The sequence below is a fragment of the Calliphora vicina genome, chromosome 5 (genome assembly GCF_958450345.1).
Source record: "Calliphora vicina chromosome 5, idCalVici1.1, whole genome shotgun sequence".
Taxonomy (NCBI): domain Eukaryota; kingdom Metazoa; phylum Arthropoda; class Insecta; order Diptera; family Calliphoridae; genus Calliphora; species Calliphora vicina.
The window spans coordinates 6,001,010-6,021,873 of NC_088784.1; the positions used below are offsets into that span (position 1 = coordinate 6,001,010).

General features: G+C 32.9%; 1 protein-coding gene across 1 annotated transcript; it reads left to right on the forward strand.

Annotated features, from left to right (window-relative positions):
- Positions 1 to 5,446: 5,446 nt before the first annotated feature.
- On the forward strand, positions 5,447 to 19,931 carry LOC135959828 (cuticle protein 16.5-like). The gene is made up of 4 exons (XM_065510921.1): positions 5,447 to 5,538; positions 5,597 to 5,678; positions 19,111 to 19,533; positions 19,602 to 19,931. Exons 1-4 carry the CDS (start codon positions 5,447 to 5,449, stop codon positions 19,929 to 19,931), a joined length of 927 nt encoding a protein of 308 aa, XP_065366993.1.
- Positions 19,932 to 20,864: the final 933 nt, after the last annotated feature.

The window sequence follows — 20,864 nt, forward strand, 5'->3', positions numbered from 1 at the left end:
TTGAAATCAAATTTTGGATTTTTGGGGTTATGATTTTCAATTTGGGAATTATTATTCTTAATTTAAACGAATATTGATGATACAATTTACCTTAAAATGTGATTATTTTAAAAAAATATTAAAAAATTTTAAAAATTAATAAAATTTGGGATTTTTGGGGATTTTGTTTTTAATTTTAAGAATTTTTGTTTATGATGCCAAATTAAAGTTAAAGCAATTTTAGGAAAAATTTGAGCCAAAAATTAATTGGGAATTTTGTGATTCAATTTGGGAATTATGATTTAAATGAAAATTGATGATTTTAGGAAAAAAAATCAAAGGTTTTATAAGTAATAAATTCAGGGATGTTTGGAGATTTTTTGTTTAATCTTGGGATTTTTTGTGATGACAAAATAAAGTTGAATGCAATTTGATGCAATTCTCTAGGATTTGAAGATTTGGGAGATCTCCTTGTACATTTTTTTTGAGAAATCAAATTGTCTTTAAAGTGCGCAGTGTACATAATAAATATTAATAGAATGCAGACTGGTGGTGGCATACAGCCTGGCAAAACATCTAAATACAAATGCATACTTACATATTTAAGGCAAATTATATACTACAGACATATGAACATACATATTCAACTGAATGTGTGTTAAGTGTGCCTGTGTAAAGCAAAACCCTCCATACTACACCAAACCAATTGTGGTGACTAACTAAAGTGAGTCAAGTAGCTGTCTGTCTGTCTGTCCGTCCATTTGGAAACATACATTTTATGCGGCCATTGATAAGTTGTTTTGTACATAAATATTTAATACGTACGACTACTGCGAAGTATTTTACAAAGTAATTTTGATTTTTTAATGTTTGTTTTAACATTTAATTTTATTTTATTTTTATTTTATTTATTTTTCTCAAATTTATTTCTGTCTTTTTGTTTTTTGTTGTTGCTTTATTATATTGATGTGTCTGCCAGCTACTGTTTGTATTTTGCTCACATTTATCTTTTAGGTGTCTCTAATTAAAAACTTTAATTACGAAATTGTTCATTCATTCAAACATACTACATAGTACATACAAAACTACATGTTCATTTGCACTTCTATATAAGTTTTTTTTTATTTCACTAGAAAATTTTTCAAATTCCTCACAAAATAACTGTCCGTTTCAGGGTTAAAGGCTTAATTACACAAAAATCGAGCGTGAGATTCAATATTTTTAATATATCTTTATACATTTTTTTTTTATAATTTTGAATGTGTTTCTCTCACTCACATCATGTCATCTATATTACAATTTTTAAAACAAATTATCATAAATTTGTGTTGCAAAAAAAAACACTCAAACAAAATTTTGCACAAAAAAAACTTAAATAAATAATTATTCATTCATTCTCAAGAAATTTATGTTGCAAACTGGTTGACCAGGTGCTTGAGAATTTAAGAAGTTTTCAGATTTAAATGCTTTTGCTTTTAATAAATGTCATGTTTTTTTTTTTGCTTCTATTTTTCCAACAATATGTGTGAGTGTTGGCAAAAACATGGCATCTGATGACAATTATAAAAAAGGAATGTCTACCAAGTTACGTAAGTCCTAAAATTAATGTGTTAACAATAGAGAAATATATATGTACATAGAGCGGAAACTAGAAAAAAAATTACTCAAAAGAAACACATGTACGAGTGTTGTTTTTGTTTTCACAAAGTGTGTTTACTTATACAATCTCACCACTTAGGTTTTTTATAAATGAGTTAGGTCTGTGGTAAAAGAGTTTCCCATCTATGTGTATTAATCTATGGTTTTAACAATTTAATTTTGTAATTTATTTTAGGAATTTTAAATATTTTAGCAAATAAAAATGTTTAATTTTTGTCAGACATATTATGATACAGAGTTGTTGAAACTAGTTAAGTTAGGATTTTACTAAACAGGAGAGAGCTCTAGTGAAACTGGATTACAAGCTTTTGTTTTCTTGTACATAATATGTTAAGAGGCCATCCACATACCTCATTTAGCAGAGTCATATGTGTCTAGTTTTTCCGCTTGAATCAGTTGATCCGGGTACTCATCATTATGTTTGGGAAATTACCCATTAACTTACATCTCATCTGAGCATAGAACCAATATAGGTAAAATGTTGTCATCTGACGACCGTTCAAGCTATTTAAAATTGATAGCTGATACTGGAAATTGCTTTCTAGTTTCAAATAAGTTCTCTAGCCAATTTTACTTTCGACTTTCGAGCCTTGAATAAAGAGTTCTGGTAGAGATTTTCAACTTCAATTTTAAAATATATTTGTTTTCAATATTCAATAGTTATTGTCGACATTTTTAAATATATAATGGTAAGATATTGTCCAGCTTAATGGTAATTTTGTAAATAATTCTTTATTTACATATTCAAAGATTTTCTTCACTGCTAAATATTCCACCGACCTTTGGATGTCATTAGAGTTGTCAAACCGATTTTCAAATAATTCGAAATATTTTTTCTCCGATTTTTCTAAACCGTTTTTTACAATAGGACGATTTTTGGGTGGCGCTACGAACTAAGTCCCCAAACCGCAAATGAATTAAGGCCCCAAAATTTTATATAGAATATAAGGGATTTATTTCATTTCTAAAATTGGGGATTTAATTCATAATGAAATTACTCTGGGGTGTATCAAAAATTGACTTCGCTCAGAAAAGAGGTTTCCTCCTCTGGGGTGTATCAAACATTGGCTTCGCTCAGAGGTTGTTTTGCATTGCGGCCTTCGGCCGAGCCCAAAGGTTTTCTCCTCTGGGGTGTATCAAAAACTAACTTCGCTCAGAAAAATTTTTTTGCATTGCCGGCCTTCGGCCGGGCACAAAGGTTTTCTCCTCTGGGGTGTATCAAAAACCGGCTTCGCTCAGAAAAGTTTTTTTGCATTGCGTATTCTGGGCGAAGCCGGTTTTTGATACATCCCAGATGAGAAAAGCTTTGCGCGAGGCCAAAGGCAGGCAATGCAAAAAGGTTTTAGTATGCGAAGACGGTTTCATTTTAATTTTGGTTGGGGGTTTAGTTCCTTTGGTTGGGGGTTTTTCGGAAAATGGTCGCTTCAAACGAATCAGTTGCGTTCAGTACATATTCCCTGTGATGGTCTGTCCAGATTTCAGCAGCTCATAGTAGAGAGAACCTTTTTGCTCCCACTAAATACAGAGAATTACCTTAGCGCCATGGATATTTGGCTTTGGTGTCGACTTAGCTGGTTGGTCGGGCTTCACATACGATCTCCTACGCTTCGGGTTATTGTAATGGATCCATTTTTCATCGCAAGTAATGATTCGATGCAAAAATTATATTCATTTATTTCGTCTTTCAAGGTCTCTCGGCTTCAATTCGTATGCTACCCTATTTCCTTGCTTTTGGATGAATCATGTTGCTCGCAGATGTAGTTGCTTGAGTAGCTCCCAATGATTTTGCAAGACAAAATACGAACCCTTCAACATTACATACATATATGTAAGTTATTAAAGACATCTGTTGTGTGTGAATCGCGCATTTTGCTGTTATACGCCCAGTAACAAATCCTTGCAATAGTAAACGAATCATGATCGATCTGGCTAATGATCCGTTATAGATATCGTCCTCGAACCTTCGAGAATGAAAGTTTTGCTAATACAAAATTAGCGGCAGATGAAATTTGTTTCGAATCATTTTCAAAAGTCGTTTTCTAATGTTTATAAGAGAAACATATAGTTAGATGTTCATAAAAATGCTCCGACCAGTTCGGTGGTTATATTAAGTGTTAAGCTCTGTGGAACTGACGACCCTGGCGACGGATTCCACTGTGGTACTTTCCAGCTCCCTGTAGTCGAAGAAGTTTTGCATATTTCCAAAGCATTTGCAGAATGGCGGTTATTCGATATAATTGGATCTGCAAGGTTGAGCTGTAATCCTTCAATCTCTCTACATATGTAGAAGTGGCTGATCCCAATAAAACTTTACTTAAGAGAAAAATAATAAAATTAGGAGGGGCAATGGAAAATTCCAGACATTTTTTAGACCAAGAAATTTCGTATATTCTTAAGGGAATTTGAAGAATTGCGGATCGTGTTATGTATCGTTGATAAACGAAGATGCACTTGGTTTAGCTGGAATGGTCCAATTCCCATTCACAAACAAGGGGAAAAAATCGACGGACTATTTCTGAAGTGTGTTTTATTTCAATATAGAGAGGATATTGAAAATATTGTCACTTAGCTCTTGAGTTCCATAAATTCCTGACAGACTACTTCTGCATTCTGCTACATTTCGATATAGAGGGGATTTTGAAAATATTGTCACTTAGCTAATGAGTTCCTTTGAAGAATATTTATATTATATTACGAGTGTTTACACTCGATTCAAAGGAGTAATGTCATTTTGTTGGCTCTCGTTGAAGTAGACAAAAGCAATACATGCCTTCTGTAACTCGTGAAAAGTTATTAGAAAAAATATGAGTTAAACCGTCTACTCGCCAGTCTGTTTAAATTAATATTAAAACAAGTTGACTCTCTTAAACAAGCCGACTATAAATGTTTTGAAAGAAAGATGCGTGGTCTTACGTTTAGTCGATAGATATGGAACCAATCTGGTTGACGTTCTAATGGGAGACGGAAAGATCGTATTATATTATTATTAATTCCTATAGTTCCAATAAGCAACATAGGGCCTCAACAAAATATTTCCAATCGTATCTGTTTGATGCTAGGTTCTTGATTTTATTCCAGCTTTTTCCTGCTCGGGAAGCCTCTATGTCTAACTGTCTTCTCCAAGTGTGGGCAGGCCATCCTCTCCTTCTGCTACCATGCGGATTCCAGTCACTGACATTGCGGGTTACATCTCTGGGTGGTCTTCGTAATGCGTGGTCTATCCATCGCCATTTCCTTCTCAAAACTTCGGAATGTATTTGCCTTTGATTTGTGACTGTCCATAGGTGTGTGTTTGATATTCTGTTGGGCCAGTAGATTTTTAGTATTCTTCTTAGGCATTTGTTGGTGAAAACTTGCAAAGTGTTTACGTCTCTAGCAGCCATATTCCACGCTTCACAGCCATAAAGGAGCACAGACTTAACACACGAGTTGAAAATTGTTAGCTTAGTGCGGGTGGAGATTGATGGTGATTTCCAAGCTCTCATGGTGCGATTTGAGACATCATCAGAAGAGCCTCCAGTCGATGTTGTAATGCTACCCAAGTAGCAGAAGTGGAGCACGTCCTGTAGTTGGATGTCTTGGATAGAGAATGGCCGGTTGGATGTTTACTCGCATTACCTTCGTCTTATTTATATTCACTTTGAGTCCTGCCTTGGCAGCTTATGTCTCTACCTTTTGAAGGCTTTGCACCATGTCAGAGTGACTGTGTGTTAGAAGGCATATGTCGTCGGCATAATCAAGATCGGACAGGCGGTCGCCTTAAACCCATGTAATGCCTCTGTTGTTGCTCGTGTCATTTCTCATGGCAATGTCCAGCACTACGTTAAAGAGTAACGGCGACAAGATGCAGCCTTGTCGTACACCAGCTTTAACAGAAACCTTATCGCTAACTGAGTTCCGGTGAAGTATACGACAGCTTGCGTTCCTGTATAGCTCTTGGATAATCCCTTTTATTTAGATACGCCTTTGCATGTGAGTGCTTTCCAAATGGTAGTGTGGACAAGTGTGTTGACAGCTTTTTTAAAGTCGATGAAGACCAGGTATAGGGGGGACCTCCATTCTACTGATTGCTCAATTATTATGCGAAAACTGCTTATGTGGTCTACACATGATTTTTGAGCTCCGAATCCAGCCTGTTCGCAACGAAACTCTTTGTCGAGGGAGTTAGCAAGTCTCATGTTGATAATATTTTCGATCACCTTATTTATCATGCTTGGAGTGTGATCTCCCTCCAGTTTTTGCACTCCGTGAGATCACCTTTCTTAGGAATGTTGATGATCAGACCGTCCTTCAGTTCTTCAGAAAGTTCATTATCATCCCAGAGTCTTTGCACCACATTCTGAAGCAGGAATGCACTTGTTTGAAGGTCTGCTTTTAGCAGCCCTGGAAAGTCCATTATGTGTTTAATATAACATCGTGCTAATGTCCGCCGTGGCTTCAATGGCTGGCGCCCATCCGAAATGTCGATTTTTTCATGACTCTGGCACATAAATCAGGTTGAATTTGACCGATGGCATGAGCTATGTTGACTTTGATGGCCGCTGTGATTTGTGGCTTATTCGCACAATCCCCACAAGATAAAGTCAAATCCCACGATATCGGTAGCCAGTTGAAATAACCTCTGCGTGAGATGTTCATGCGCTCACACCGCTCGTGCAGAATGTCAAATGTGGCATGAGCTGTGTGATACACTGTCTTGTTAAAACCATCCAATTCTGCCCAAAATAAGTTGGTAATCATCGACATGACCAACCGTCGTTCTTAAAGAAATATGGACCGATGACGTCACCATCTCAAAATCCACAACAAACAGTGACTTTTTCGAGATCGTCCCAAATTCGAAAATTTTATTTACTGACTTACTGAAATGGGTATATCAACCTAAAATTGGAGAAGCGAGCGGAACGTTTACCAAACAGAACATAAAACAATTTCATGTGTTGTTGCAACAAACTGAATAAATGAAAGCCAATATGGCCTCTGTCAACTGTCAAAGTTCCCTATTGGAATAACATATTGTCCATATGTATCCGCAATAGTATTTCCGAAAATCGAGGTAGTCGTAGTTATTTGATCGTATACCAGCCATGTATGGACTTATTTTACTGTTTTTCAATACCAAAATTCTAGAAAGAATAGCTGATATATTGAATTGTATCCGTCGGATGTTCGGACCTTAAAAAATTTTTTGATTAGTTTTTCAATGAAATCGTATCATAATTATTGTTTTTTACACCTAAACCGGCAGCAATACCCTGAGGTACTCTTCACCTTTTTGCACCTGGTTCCTAAACTTAATTTTCAAATTAGTTTCTAATGGCTGTTCTGTCATGTAAAGTCATGTATTGCCCCTTGATATAATTATGAAAATATCAGCTAACAAGGGGTCTACGACGACTACCATTTCACAGTAGCAGACTCTGCCTGTTTCTTATTTAACAATTCTATTGATATTTCTGTTATGTACACATATTGTGCAATATTTCATTACATTTGGTAAAATCAAGTAAGTATTACAAATAATCTTGTAAATTGTCCTTAAATTTAATTAAGTTTTAGTCAACTATTTACACTATGTAATTCTTTAAGGCGATCATGCATATTTCATTCAGCACAACAACCTTGTAGATCTACATCCGATAAATGATTTCAAAACTAGTGCAAACCAAATGACAAATACGTAAGTAGTAATCACTGACAAAACATTTAATCAAGTAAAGTAAAGTATTTGTATGTATCTAGATGTGTAAAGCCTAATCTAAATATGTTGTTAGGTTCACCTTCCTTGGCTGTTGATCATCAACTAGATGATTTACGTGAACATATTTACATTAACACAGAATTTTAAATGTTGTCTCTCTCTCTACTCTAACTAACGCTTGTTTTGCTGCTCTGACAATTAAAGTGCTAAAAGTGAAATGTAACTTTATTTGGATCACCTTGATTTAAAAGCAAAACGGTAATAGATCAACAGCTTTGCTGTTAATTATGTCTAATTTGGTAGTTAATACAACTTAATTAGAAATAATTTTGGCATCAAAAATTGTTAACCATTTTTTTTTTTTGATTTTTTGATTTTTGTTTCTAACAATTTGGATGTTTAGTTTAGTTTGTTGTTCAACTTCATGTTGTTGGCAAACGAGACATGTTAAACGGACGTCCTTTCCATAAATTATGGACAAGTTGGTTTCGTCAAGTGAAATAGCAACCTGTCAAGTTTATTTTAGTTTGTTTGTTAAGTTTGGTTTATTATTAGGATGATGATGATGATGATTATCCGCAATTAAGTGTTTATTGGCAATTTGTTTTAATAATTGTTAAACAATTATTAACAGCATTTAGTTGTAATTGTAGCGGCGTCTAGTAATAATTCTTAGTATATGTATTTTTTGCAATAGCTATATAATTGAATTGAAAAATTATTATTTCGATTGTAAAAAACAAAAAATTAATAATTTATAGGTTGTGTTTGATTTAAAATTTAAGGTAGGGTGACCAGCTTGAGGAATAAAATGAGACTAAATTAATAAAACAAATACATAATACAAAAATAAACAGTTCTTCAAAATTATGGGAAGAAAATATCACTGTCTGAAAGCCCGAAATATAACATTTATTACCATTTGGAGATTTCAAAAGTTTAGGTCCAAGTATGTCCTTATTAGGAAACCCGGTTGGCTTCATAGTAAGGATATTCTATTATTTTAGATATTGCCATCGAAAGTGCAAAATAATCTATAAATAGTTGTCAAATGTCAAATAAAATCCCAATGTTCGGATCTTCATTTTTAGACTGTAACCCCCTTTGTTATTCTCATTCATTCAGAACCATTTATGCTTTATTTCTATACATTATTATAAAAAAATACAAATACCCTATGCATAATATGTATATCTTTTCTTTTCCGCTAGTCAAATTAATGGCTTCCAAATACATAACTCGCAGTAATTAGATTCATCTTGTAGTTGTCTCGCATGGTTGGCAATGCAGATTATCACCGGCAATGCAGAGGACAATAATATATTACAAAACAGCAATTTTCTATAAATTTTCAGATTGTTGTTGATTTTATATCTATAAATTTGACTAGCGGAAAAGAAAAGATATACATATTATATATCAACGTGTAGGAAATTATGTCGTCTTTTCAAAAATGTAAAAATATTTTAAGAATTAAAAAAATTATAAAAGACTTTTTAAAATTATAGCTCAGTTTTTTTTTTTGAAAATTTTAATTTTTAAAATGCAATAAAAGTTTTTTTTTATGAATCGTTTTTAATGAAATTTTACACTTATATAGAAACTTTTGATCCAAGTCCAAAAGTGAAAAAGATATTTGTGCATTATTAATGACAATCCCCACAATTCCCAAAAAAACTTTAAAAAAATCCCAAAATTGGGATTTTTTAGTTTTTTTGATTTATTGAAGACACTAAGCTCTGGGCTATGAAATCCCTTTGCACTATATTGAAGAACATATTGGGACATACAAAACAGGTCTTAATATTTTGAAAGCTGCTATGCGATTTGAGAAAATGTTGTCTAAAGTTGAAATTTATATAAAAAATAGGTCTACTTCGATAGGCTCTGGACCACGCAATAATACGAATTTTGATATTATTTTGCTTTTATAATTGGTCAATTCACAAGTTCTCTTATCATGTCATATTGTCGTAATGTCCTAATATTTCACAATGGTTTTTATTGTTTTTCAAGTAAAAAGTGTCCTAAAATAATAGTACTCTGTATGCTATGTTTATTGTGTTATCGTAACCAACCAGTAGAGACCTTCGCCAAATGCCTAAGTGTCGGTTAAGCCGAGCTGCCGAGTCGAGATATATTAAGACATTATGACAATATGACTGATAAGAGACCTTGTGAATTGACCAATTATTTCCCCTAGTGTTGTCTTTCAGAAAAATATAAATACACTATTAATTTTTTTTTTATTTTTTCGAAAAAAAAATGGTGAAAAAACTTTTTTAATTTTTTTGAAGTTTGAGTGCACATAACTTTTGCCTCTGTAGAGGTTTTTAAACAATTATTTCTTACAATTATTAATACATGTCTTGTTAATTCATGTCTTGTTAATTCGTTATTAGCAAAAAACCAGACCAAGGTGGGTAAATTAAATAAAATTTTACTTTTCAAATGCAAATAACTCCTAAACTATAAGAGATAATATATGGCTGAAGCAATGTTTTTTTTGTAGATCTCGTCTATTATATTCCATATACAGTGGTTGACAAAACAATGGAAACTTTTCCAAATATTCCATATGTAGCCCAAAATTTAAAATATTTTTTTAAAATAATATTTTTTTTTTTAGTATTTTACTTGTATAGTTTTATTTATATAAATTAACTGAAAAACAAACAACATAATTAATTATATTCTGAAAAAAGGGAACAAAATGAAAAATATTCACTATTTCGCTACTGACAAAACAATGGAAACTTTTAAACTTCTGCAAGAAAGAAGTGTAAAACGAAAAAAAAAAATATTTAAAAGAACGATGTAAAATGCATCCTGTTTACATTTATTTTATTTTATTTTTAAATTCTGGTAATTTTTCACAATTTATTTTTCTAAGTTTTTCGCATAATTGCTTTTTTTCAAAGTTAACGAAAATGACTAAAGTTAAGATTTGTGAAGACTTAAAAAATAAAATAATTAACGATTTTAAAGCTGGTTTAAAACAAAAAAGTATCTGTGACAAATATTCAATAAATAAATCAGCAGTTTCAAAAATTATAAAGAAATTTCGTGAGACCGGTTCTGTAAAAACTCAACATTTAGGTGGAAAAACTCCTTGACAAGATAATTTAATAGCGAGAGAGTTCAAGAAATTCTCAAAAATAACTCCTCGAGAGGTTGTTAATAGCCAAAAATAATAGAAATAAGTACCCGAACAGTTAGTCGCAGGGCAAATGAGGCTGGTCTTGGTTCCTATCGTCCTGTGAAAAAACCACTCATTTCTAAAAAGAACCGTTCTGCTCGTCTACAATTTGCCAGGCATCATTTAAACTGGTCGATACAGAAATGGAATACTGTCCTCTTTTTCGAAGAATCCAAATACAGTTTAAGAGGCAGTAATGGGAGAACATTTGTAACACGACCAAAGGAAAAAAGATTAGATCCAAAGTACACAAATAAGACTGTAAAGTTTGGCGGTGGCAATATTATGATATGGGGATGTTTTTCAGGGCAAGGTATGGGCCCAATTCATATTATAAAATATACCATGACATAGGATACAGAACCATATTAAACGATGTTATGTATCCATACGCTAAGGAAAATATGCCCCTAGTTTGGAGATTCCAACACGACAACGAACCGAAACACACCCCTAGGGTTGTGTAACGTACGTGTTTTGAAGTGTCCTGCCCAATCGCCAGATCTCAAACCCATAGAAAATCTATGGGAAATTGTAGATCGTAAAATAAGGACTCAAAATTACACCAGGAAGGAAGATTTATCGGAGGCGGTTATAAAGGAATGGCTAAATATTTCAAAGGAGACCATTGACTCTTTAATTGGTTCAATGCATCGTCGATGTGTAGCAGTTATAAAAAAGAATAACCAAGAAAATAAAGAGTTATTGCAAAGTTTAGACCATATTTGTTAAAATAATATCTAAGTTTCCATTGTTTTGTCAATGCCGTAATATTGTTTTCTCATTTTTAGAATTTAATTAATTATGTCCTTAGTTTTTTGTTAAATTAAGTTAATAAAAGTATACAAATAAAATACTACAAAAATGTTAAAAATTTTTAAAAATATTTCACTAATGAAATATTTGGAAAAGTTTTCATTGTTTTGTCAACCACTGTATATATAAATCTTTCAAATCGGATCGCAAACAAAAATTTGGCATCATTTTTAATTTTTGAGATACCCGAGGTGCCCCAATTTGGGGCATTGTGGCTCGGCGCCCCCTAGGGGTTATAATCCCAAATTCAAACGTCCTCTATAGCCATGGGAATTTTTATTAAAATCGGTCTATTCGTTTAGAAGTTGGTTCTAAATCCACTCTGATGAACATCAGCTAACTTTTATATCGATAATTTTAATTATTTATAATACGAGTATTAAAAAAGTACCTTTAGGAGAAAAAGTACCAATTTGCCATTTCACTATATATTTTGGCGCTTCGGAAGGTTGATTTATACAGACAGACGGGCATGCCTTAATCGACTCCGCTATCTATAAGGATCCAGAATATATATACTTTATAGGATCGGAAAATTATATTGTGGAAATTACAAACGGAATGACAAATATACCCTTCTCACGAAGGTGAAGGGTGTAAAAACTAAAATTTCTTAAATCGTTAATAACTTTGGAAATACTGCGCTTTCAAAGAAAATAAGCTCAATCTGTGATCACTCATATTTTGTACCAAAAATCAATTTTTAGTAGACAAATCTGGGTAAACAGTTTGGTACTTTTTTAGTTTAGGAGAACAATTTTTTTTTCACCAATAAATGTTTTTTCACTAAATATTAAAAAAAAAAATTAAAAAAAACAAAAAAAAAATTTTTAAATTTAAAAAAAAATTTAAAAAACAATTCGAAATTTTTTTTTTTCAAAAAATTAAAAATAACAAGTTTGGAAAAAAAAATTTAAAATAAATATTTAAAATTTTTATTTTGAAGTATAATTTAGTGAAGGGTATATAAGATTCGGCACAGCCGAATATAGATCTCTTACTTGTTGTCTCTATATTAAACGACAGATTTTAATTGTCGCTGTATTTAAGGAAAAACGAAGAAAAATATCTGCGTCTGAAATCCAGGAATGTATCCTTTATTCCGATTTAAAGGTTTCACAAGTTTAGGACCAAATATGTCCTTATTATCACTGTAGTTAGGGACATAGAGAAAATATACATAGAGCGGAAACTCTCCTGTCAAAGACCTAACTCAGTTGTCAAAAACCTAATTGGTGAGAATATATTAGTAAAAAAAACTATGTGAAAACAAAAACAGCACTCGTATGTGCAATTTTTTTGAGTAATTTTTTTGTTTGAGTTTTTTTCTATTTTCCGCTCTATTTATATTTTCTCTATGGTTAGGGACATCAGATTGAATAAAGTTTAAGAACATAATACTTGATTAATTGATAGTTTTAGTTATGGCGACCACTGACCAATCATAGCCACCAGGGCCCGAACACAATCGGCTATTCAGATCTAAACAACACGAATGAGAAACTCGTTTAAATGATGAAAAGGAAAACAAATTGAAGCTTGTGCATCAAAATTAGAATTAGTAAATACGTTTTATGCAACATTACAAAACAATTACTAACGTGACATTTTCTGTTTGTGCTGCTGCTGGCCGACCACTGGTTTAAATTCATAGTTAATATCTTAAACTTCTCTAAATATAATCCAAACCTGACCACCCTTATTATGTCACCATATATTTTTCTATTGTTTGATTATTTAATGGTCGATTGAGAACCAATCCAGTTTCATAATTTTTAAAATTAATTTAAAAATGTTGCCAATAAAATTCATACAGGTGTCAAATTATTTTCATAAACCATAAATGGTGACAAAGTGTGGAAATATGTTTGAGTTTAGTTTAGTTTTGTTGTATGCACATGCCACTCTAAATTCCCGCGGGATTTCGCTAACAAACTTCAAAAACTTTAAAAAATTTTGCAATTTTTTTTGTAAAAGTTTATTGCGCAAACAGACAAAACTAAATCATAACTGCAAGAAATACAAATTAGTCTACTTAGAAAAATATTTATTTCTTAACCAGCAGCAACAGCTACTCTGGCGACGAAAAACAAGCAAAAATTAATTACCCCCAAACAAACTAAAAGAATTTTTAGCAAAAATAACATTAAAAAAAAATGAAATATTTTACCAAATTTGAAACAAACAGAGTAAGAAACTACAATCTCAATTTAATAACGTGTAGTTATTTTAAGCTAAAAATTTGAAAATTTCCAAGATAACAAATCAATACTCTAACTTTATATATAACTATTGGTTTGGTATGTTTTTAAAATGTCATCTGAATTAAATAAAAATGTAACATGTTTGTTTGTTGCAAACTAAAAACTAACACTTTTCAACAAAAAAAATAAAAGAATTTTTCACAAACTCTTTATAAGTAAATGAAAAATCAAATTAATTTTATATATTGACCATATAAACTGTTGAAACGCTCAGACATTTCAAATATGATTTTGTATTTTTAATAAGTCTCACTCACTCTACACGCAAGCGAAAAAAACTATAAAATATTTTCAATATTTGTGACGTTCGTTTGCTTAACATTTTATCTATTTATTTTATTTTATTTATTTCGTATGTTACAATTGTCTACCACCCAATTTCGTTTATAGAAATGAATCAAAAAAAACTCATTCATAGTCTAACGTCATAATACAGTTATGGTGATTCCGGTGTTACAAATCTTCGACGATCATGTTTTTGGGTTTTTGTTAAATCGTATGTTTTTTTTTTTGTTTTTCATATGATTATTCTATACAAGGTAGTTTGATTGAACGACATTTGTAGAGCCACTTTTAAAACTACGCCTCATTGCATCACTTACACTTTAAAAAGTAAAATGGCATAAAACTGTAGTACTAGGGGAGGGGAAGAATAGCCTGCAGGCACTGATCAAAAATGAGAACAATTTCTGACATCCTTCGATATATCAGAGTTGCTGTAATGAAAATCATCCCAAACCACAAATATTATTTGCGAAATAATTTTTTCCTTCCAAAAATTTATTTCAGAAAACTGAAGGAATTTCCCCAGTAGGTAATTATTCATTGAAATGCTCCATGACAATTTAAATATAATTTAGGTCTGATATTTTATTTATTACGGTTTTTACCACCAGAGATCTTAGACGACTGATCCTCGAAATTTGTTCAAATTAAGTCGGCTTAAAACTAGCCGCCGTTTATATACCCTGCACCATGAGTTGTTATATATTGTCAATCCGTTGGCGATTTCTACATTTTTCATTTGCGACCCCATTAAGTATATATATTCTAGATCGTTATAGTTAGCGCAGTCGACATGATCGTCTGTATGTTGAAATCATCTTTCCGAAGCCCCAAAATAACTAACATACATGATTTATACTGCATAACTACACAAAATGCTAGACGTTTCAAAGACCTTTCCAACACGTATGTAATGTATATGGGGGATTTCAAGTAAACCGACTTTTGAAATCGATGATCGAAATTATTGGAATCACCTTGTTATGTTCCTATGCTCCCTCGAGGAGTTAAAGGAATACTATATGGGGAATTTCATGTCAAGTGAACCAACTTTTGAAATCGATGTCTTCCGATCGGGATGAAATTTGCACAAAGGTTAGTCCTATTGGATAGTAATTTAGACACAATTATTCAACAAGATCGGTAGAGAACTCTTTGAGACATCGATTTCAAAAGTTCCCCCATATACACACAGTTACAAAAGTATACATACGATCGACTTATTCGGCTTTTTTTAAACATCTATTATATAAAAATACTAGACCTGATTCATTCATTCACTCACTCAACCACTTACTGATGAGTAAGTGAATGAAAGAGTCATTCCTTGTATTTTTAAATATATTGATGTTCCAAAAAAGCTCAATAAGTCTATCGTATGTATACTTTTGTAACGGTGTGTATATGTATTCCTTTCACTCCTTGAGGTAGCAAAGAAACATAACAAGGTGATTCCAATAATTTCGATCATCAACTCAATGCTTGACTTCGTTCCACTTCATTCGCAATCTCGAAAGCTCTACTGTTAGTTGTCGCTTCCAGGTATGAGCTGGTCTTCCAACTAGTCTGCTTCCCTGCGGGTTCCGGTATATGCATATATTGGTTTTTGGTGGGTGTGACCTGTCCAACTCCATTTCCAGTTTTAATAAGCTGCTTGTTTGCCTCAAACCAAAGTTGGTTGTTGGCTGTTGTTACAAGCCAGAAAATCCGTAAGATTTAGCGGAGGCATTTGTTGAGAAACCCTTGAAGACATTGTGTATCACTTGATGTCATGTTCCAGATCTCGCATCCATACAACAGAGTAGATTTAATGTTGGAATTAAATAATTTGATTTTGGTTTGTTTCGAAATATTAGACGATTTCCAAATCGAATTCACCTGGCCAAATGCACTCCGTGCCTTATTTGTGCGACTGAATATATCTGCTAACGGCGATCTGTGTTGGAATTGATCCAGAGAGATTTTGTTTTGGGTAAAGTAAAGCCAGCTTTCTCATTTTTGAGTGATGGGAGAATTGTTGTAGAGAGTTTCTTGTTAATAATATGTGAAATTATCTAATTTACCATGCTTAATAAGATTATGCCTGTCCAATTCATTCTATTAGTCAAATCACCTTTTTCGGTAAGATGGCTTCATCAGACAGATCAGCAGGCAAACATTCATGAGCCCAGAATGCTTTAATAATGGATTCCAGCAGTCATGTACTGGTTATTCGGTCGTCTGTAAGCAGTTCTGGAGAGATATTATCCATTTTATTTGAGAGATCTTATCGCTTCGCTAATTTCGCTTATTTCAGGGTAATCAGTAGAGATGTCGCCATTTGATGTATGTGAAGCAAATCCTCAAATGGGTTGATATTGAGCAGTAGATGTTGATAGCATACCGGAGTAAAAGTTTTTTCCCATAATGTAGCTTGTTGAGTTTTCGATGTTATTAGTTGTCCCACATCGGTTTTTGGATGATTTCTTGTTTATCAGCTTGTTGACAGATCCCTTACACGATTGGTTTCAGCCTCTGCTTGAAGTTCTTCTGCTATGTTATTGATCCATTTGCGTTTATCTCTCCGGGCACTGGGTTTTACCTCAGAATTATGGCGGTTGCATAGTTCCTGAAGTCTGGCTTTATTCAAGCATGTTTTGCTGGTGTTAACAGCTATCTTCCTCAGCTGGATTAAGTTTCACGTAACATCCCTAAACCATTATTTTCCAGTAGTAGTTTTGAACCCCTGATGTTTCTCTGCTGCCTTATTGAAGATTTCCCTTTCCATATTCGGGTTTCACTGCTACTTAAGGCGTATTATACTAATTTGTTAGTGAACAGGTTTGCGATTTCCGGGTTTTTCAACTTTGCCACCTTGAATCTTTTCTGTGATAAAGTGTTGTTTGTCATGATGGTGGTAAAATCGCACAGTGGCAACTAGTAAGTGGTGATCTCTAACAATATCTTCACCTCATTTGTTGCGCACATCTAATAAAGAGCTGCTCAATTTTTTATAATGTGGTCTATTTGGTTTACCGTTCGACTGTCAGGGGACTAATATGATAAGAATATTAGTCCAGCAGGTGTCCAGAATCATTTTTGTATTCTCTGTTAGCCATCCTAGCCCATGTCTGCCCATTGGGCTCTCTACACTGGTATTTTCGGGGCCTACCCGATCGTTAAAATCACCCATCATAAGGTTTATATTTAAGACGTACGGCTTATTAGAACATAGCGTCCGATCCTGGTGTTGGTGCTGCCAACATCGCCACCAGGCATGCCGAAGTATGCAAGTATTTAGCCATACAAGGTGGGTCGTCAGAGCCTCGTTAGCGCGACAGGAGACACCAAGTCTTTTAGATAGTGGGTGAGTAGAGTATCCACGGTTTTTTTTAACTTTTCGGATTTTTGACTAACCGGTTTTTGTTAGACGATTAACCGGTTTTCATGAAACATATTTTGTAAAGCTCATTCAAACATATTTATGAAAAATTTTGATACTATTTTTAAAAATATGGATTTATTTTACAGAAAATTATAGCATTCGACAATATTTCGTAAAATATATAAAATAATTGCATTAATATAAAGCCTTATTGCTAAATTTCCGAAGATTAGTACACAATTCTTAACACATTTTCTATTAGCGTCCACAAATGAAAATAAATTTAAGGAGACCTTTTTCATATTAAATAAAAATTTAATATAAACCAGTTAACTGGTTTTTTTGAAGACAAAAACCGAAACCGTTTAACCGGTTTTTTAAAAGACAATAATAAAAACCGGTTTTTTCAAAAACACACTTTTTCGGTTAAACCGGAAACCGGTTTTTTAAATTTGCCCTTTTTTTTGGACACTCTATGGGTGAGGTTGACATTAAGAAAAGAGTGGCTATGTGGACAAATTTAAGAATTAGCTTGCACTTCCAATTAGACCCTCCGTAGAAATTCGGACGACAATGGTTCAAAATCGGGAAAAATATTTTGTTCACCATCAAATTTTTATATCTAATTTTTTTTCACCAATAATTTGTTTATATTTTACATGAAAATGTATATAAACATCAGTATCTCTGTTAGTATAACATTTTTGGGAGAAAATAGTCTTCATCTTTGATCACTTCAGCTGTTTAAAAATCGATCTTTTTATGAACAAATCGATAAAAGCTAAACAAATTTCAGTTTCTCTGTTGTTTGGGAAATAAGCTCAATCTGTGATCACTTATACTTTTTACCTAACATCGATCTTGTTTATGAAAAATTCGATCTTTTACAAGAAAAGCTATTTTTTTGGGAAAATAAGATCCAACTGTGATCTATTGTTAATTTCAGAGTATCGTGTTAAATGCTAGTTTGAAATAAGTCATTTTAAAACATTGTCCAGCTGCTTCACAACATCCGGTTACCTTCCCTAAAACATAAACTAGATTCACTTTGTTTGGCTGGTGACTTCAGCCACTAGCCAAGAAACAAAAAAAAAAAACTTAGACACAAGAGCACCAAAAGACCACAAGAATCACCACTTTGACTTGTTGAAACATATACTCAACTCATTTACAATACTAGAGTAAATGATAAATGCACAGCGCACACAAAAACCAAAATACAAAAATACTTTTGTAAAAGAGATGCAATTCGAAAAATGATGCGAATTTTGTAGAGATTTTTTTTTAGCTGTTTTTCGATCGTCCACGATCAATACGATCAATAATATATGCGATGTTTTGCGATCGATAACTGTTGCTGATAGTTTTTTGGGGTGATTGTGCGTTTTTTGTTTGTTGGTTGCTTGGTTTCTTCAGCCAGTGTTTGTTTTTTTGTTAGTTTTTCCAAATCAAATCAATATTTAGAGATTCTGTGCAGAGATTTTGTTGTGTTTTTATGAGTTTTTTTTGTTTGATTTTGTTTTGTTGGCTTTGTTTAATTTCAGTTGCAGTTGTTGCTAAAAGTTTGCATTAGATTTTCTATGTGTATAAAAGTATCGCCAAATCTATGATGAATTACAGTTCAACTAAACGCATTTAGACGTGCAGTCATCTGGAAAAAGCTGATTGTTTTAAAGTGATACATTAAGTGATTATTATTTAATAAAACAAAAATCCTTATTTTGTTAATTTAAACATATAAATATTTAAAAAAAACATATAAAAATATGAAATTCTTGGTGAGAATTAAGAAATATTGAAATGGAATAGTGAAAAATATAAATTCTTTATAACTGTGTTGTAGATTCTGTTTGCCTTAATTGCTGCTGCTGCCGCACGTCCTGGTGGCTTATATGGTGGCTTAGGTCATGGAGGTTATGGTGGCTATGGAGGCATTAGTTATGCCGCTCCAGCTGTAAGTTATGCCGCCCCAGCTGTGAGTTATGCAGCACCTGCTGTCAGCTATAAAGTAGCAGCAGCCCCTGCTATTTCCTATGCTGCTCCTGCTGTTTCCTATGCCGCTCCTGCTGTTTCCTATGCAGCTCCTGCTGTTTCCTATGCGGCTCCTGCTATTTCCTATGCTGCTGCCGCTCCTGTTGTTAAGGCTGTGGCTGCTGCTCCTGCTATTTCTTATGCTGCCCCAGCCATTTCCTATGCTGCCCCTGCTCCAGCTATAGTTAAGGCTGTAGCCGCTCCTCAGGCCACCAGTTATGCTTCCTTCAGCACTGTAAGTTTGCTTTAAACCCCTATAAACCAATAAGAATTGCTTTGATTTTTCATAATTTTGTAATTTAGATTGTAAACCATGCACCCGCTGTGAAAGCTGTAGCCGTAGCAGCACCCGCCATTTCTTATGCTGCACCTGCCATTAAAGTAGCTGCTGCTCCAGCCATTTCATATGCTGCTCCATCAATTTCATATGCTGCTGCTCCTTCCTATTCTTATGCAGCTCCCGCCATCTCCTATGCTGCGCCCGCTGTTAAGGTAGCTGCTGCACCAGCCATTTCCTATGCTGCTGCTCCTGCCATTTCCTATGCCGCTGCACCCGCCATCTCAGTAGGGTATGGCCACGGCATTGGTTATGGTCATGGTTTCGGCTATGGTGGTGGTCATGGTTACCATTAAGTTCCTTTAGCCTCTGGAACAAAATCAACTACTTGTGAAACATTGAAAGCCGCCGTTTATTTTTTTGCCAATAACGATTAACGAACTTAGTCATTAATATTTTTTACGTTGTTAAATATTCAACTTAATTTTAAGGATACAAAACCCTAAGGATTCCAACATCAATTCCTTTGAAGACACCAGCACGTTTTGTTTTTGCAGAAAGAATCAAAAGAAATGTATTTATATTTAAATGAAAAGAACAAAAAACAAAAAACACAAAAATCATAATTATTATTAAGCGCTAACTTTATTATGTTTCAATTTAACCGCCTTTTCTTTGCTACAATCTTTGTTTATGTATCTAGATTGTTATTTAATCCTTTTATTTTTTTTTGTTTTGTATTTAAATCAATGGCAAGGAAAAAAGTTCATGTTTATAAATGTAACAAAATAAACATTGTGGACATTGTTTGAAACTTTATAAAAAAAAAACACATACATAAATCCCATATAATTTAATTATATTGTATTTATATTTAGAAAAGATTTTACAAATCAAAAAAGTGTATAAAAAAAACTATTTAGAAAAAATAAAATAATTGAACTTTTTTCATAAAAAAAAACTTTTTTGTATTTTAATTTATAAACTGATCAGTGATCTTTCACTCAATCCTGCTTCAATATCTGCGACTTTTTATATAAAAATGTCAATAAAACCTTAAATCATCTATAACTCTGTAAATACTATGGTTTTAGACAAAATACACTTTATCTGTGATCACATATACTTTTTTTTAAAATCGATCTTTTGTATGAAAAAGCCTTTGAAAACTAAAACCTTTAGCATCTTTATGAATACATTATTTAAAAAAAATCAAATCATGATCACTTTAACATTTTCAAGAAAATGTAATTTTCATATGAAAAATTCCATCTTTGGTATTAAAAAGT

Excerpts from the sequence above, each read along its gene's own strand:
- LOC135959828 (XM_065510921.1), top strand. The coding sequence starts at position 5,447 with ATGTCCAGCACTACGTTAAAGAGTAACGGCGACAAGATGCAGCCTTGT. Across the intron at positions 5,679-19,110 it reads TTAAAGTCGATGAAGACCAG|ATTCTGTTTGCCTTAATTGC; the intron begins GTATAGGGGGGA and ends ACTGTGTTGTAG. Across the intron at positions 19,534-19,601 it reads GTTATGCTTCCTTCAGCACT|ATTGTAAACCATGCACCCGC; the intron begins GTAAGTTTGCTT and ends TTTGTAATTTAG.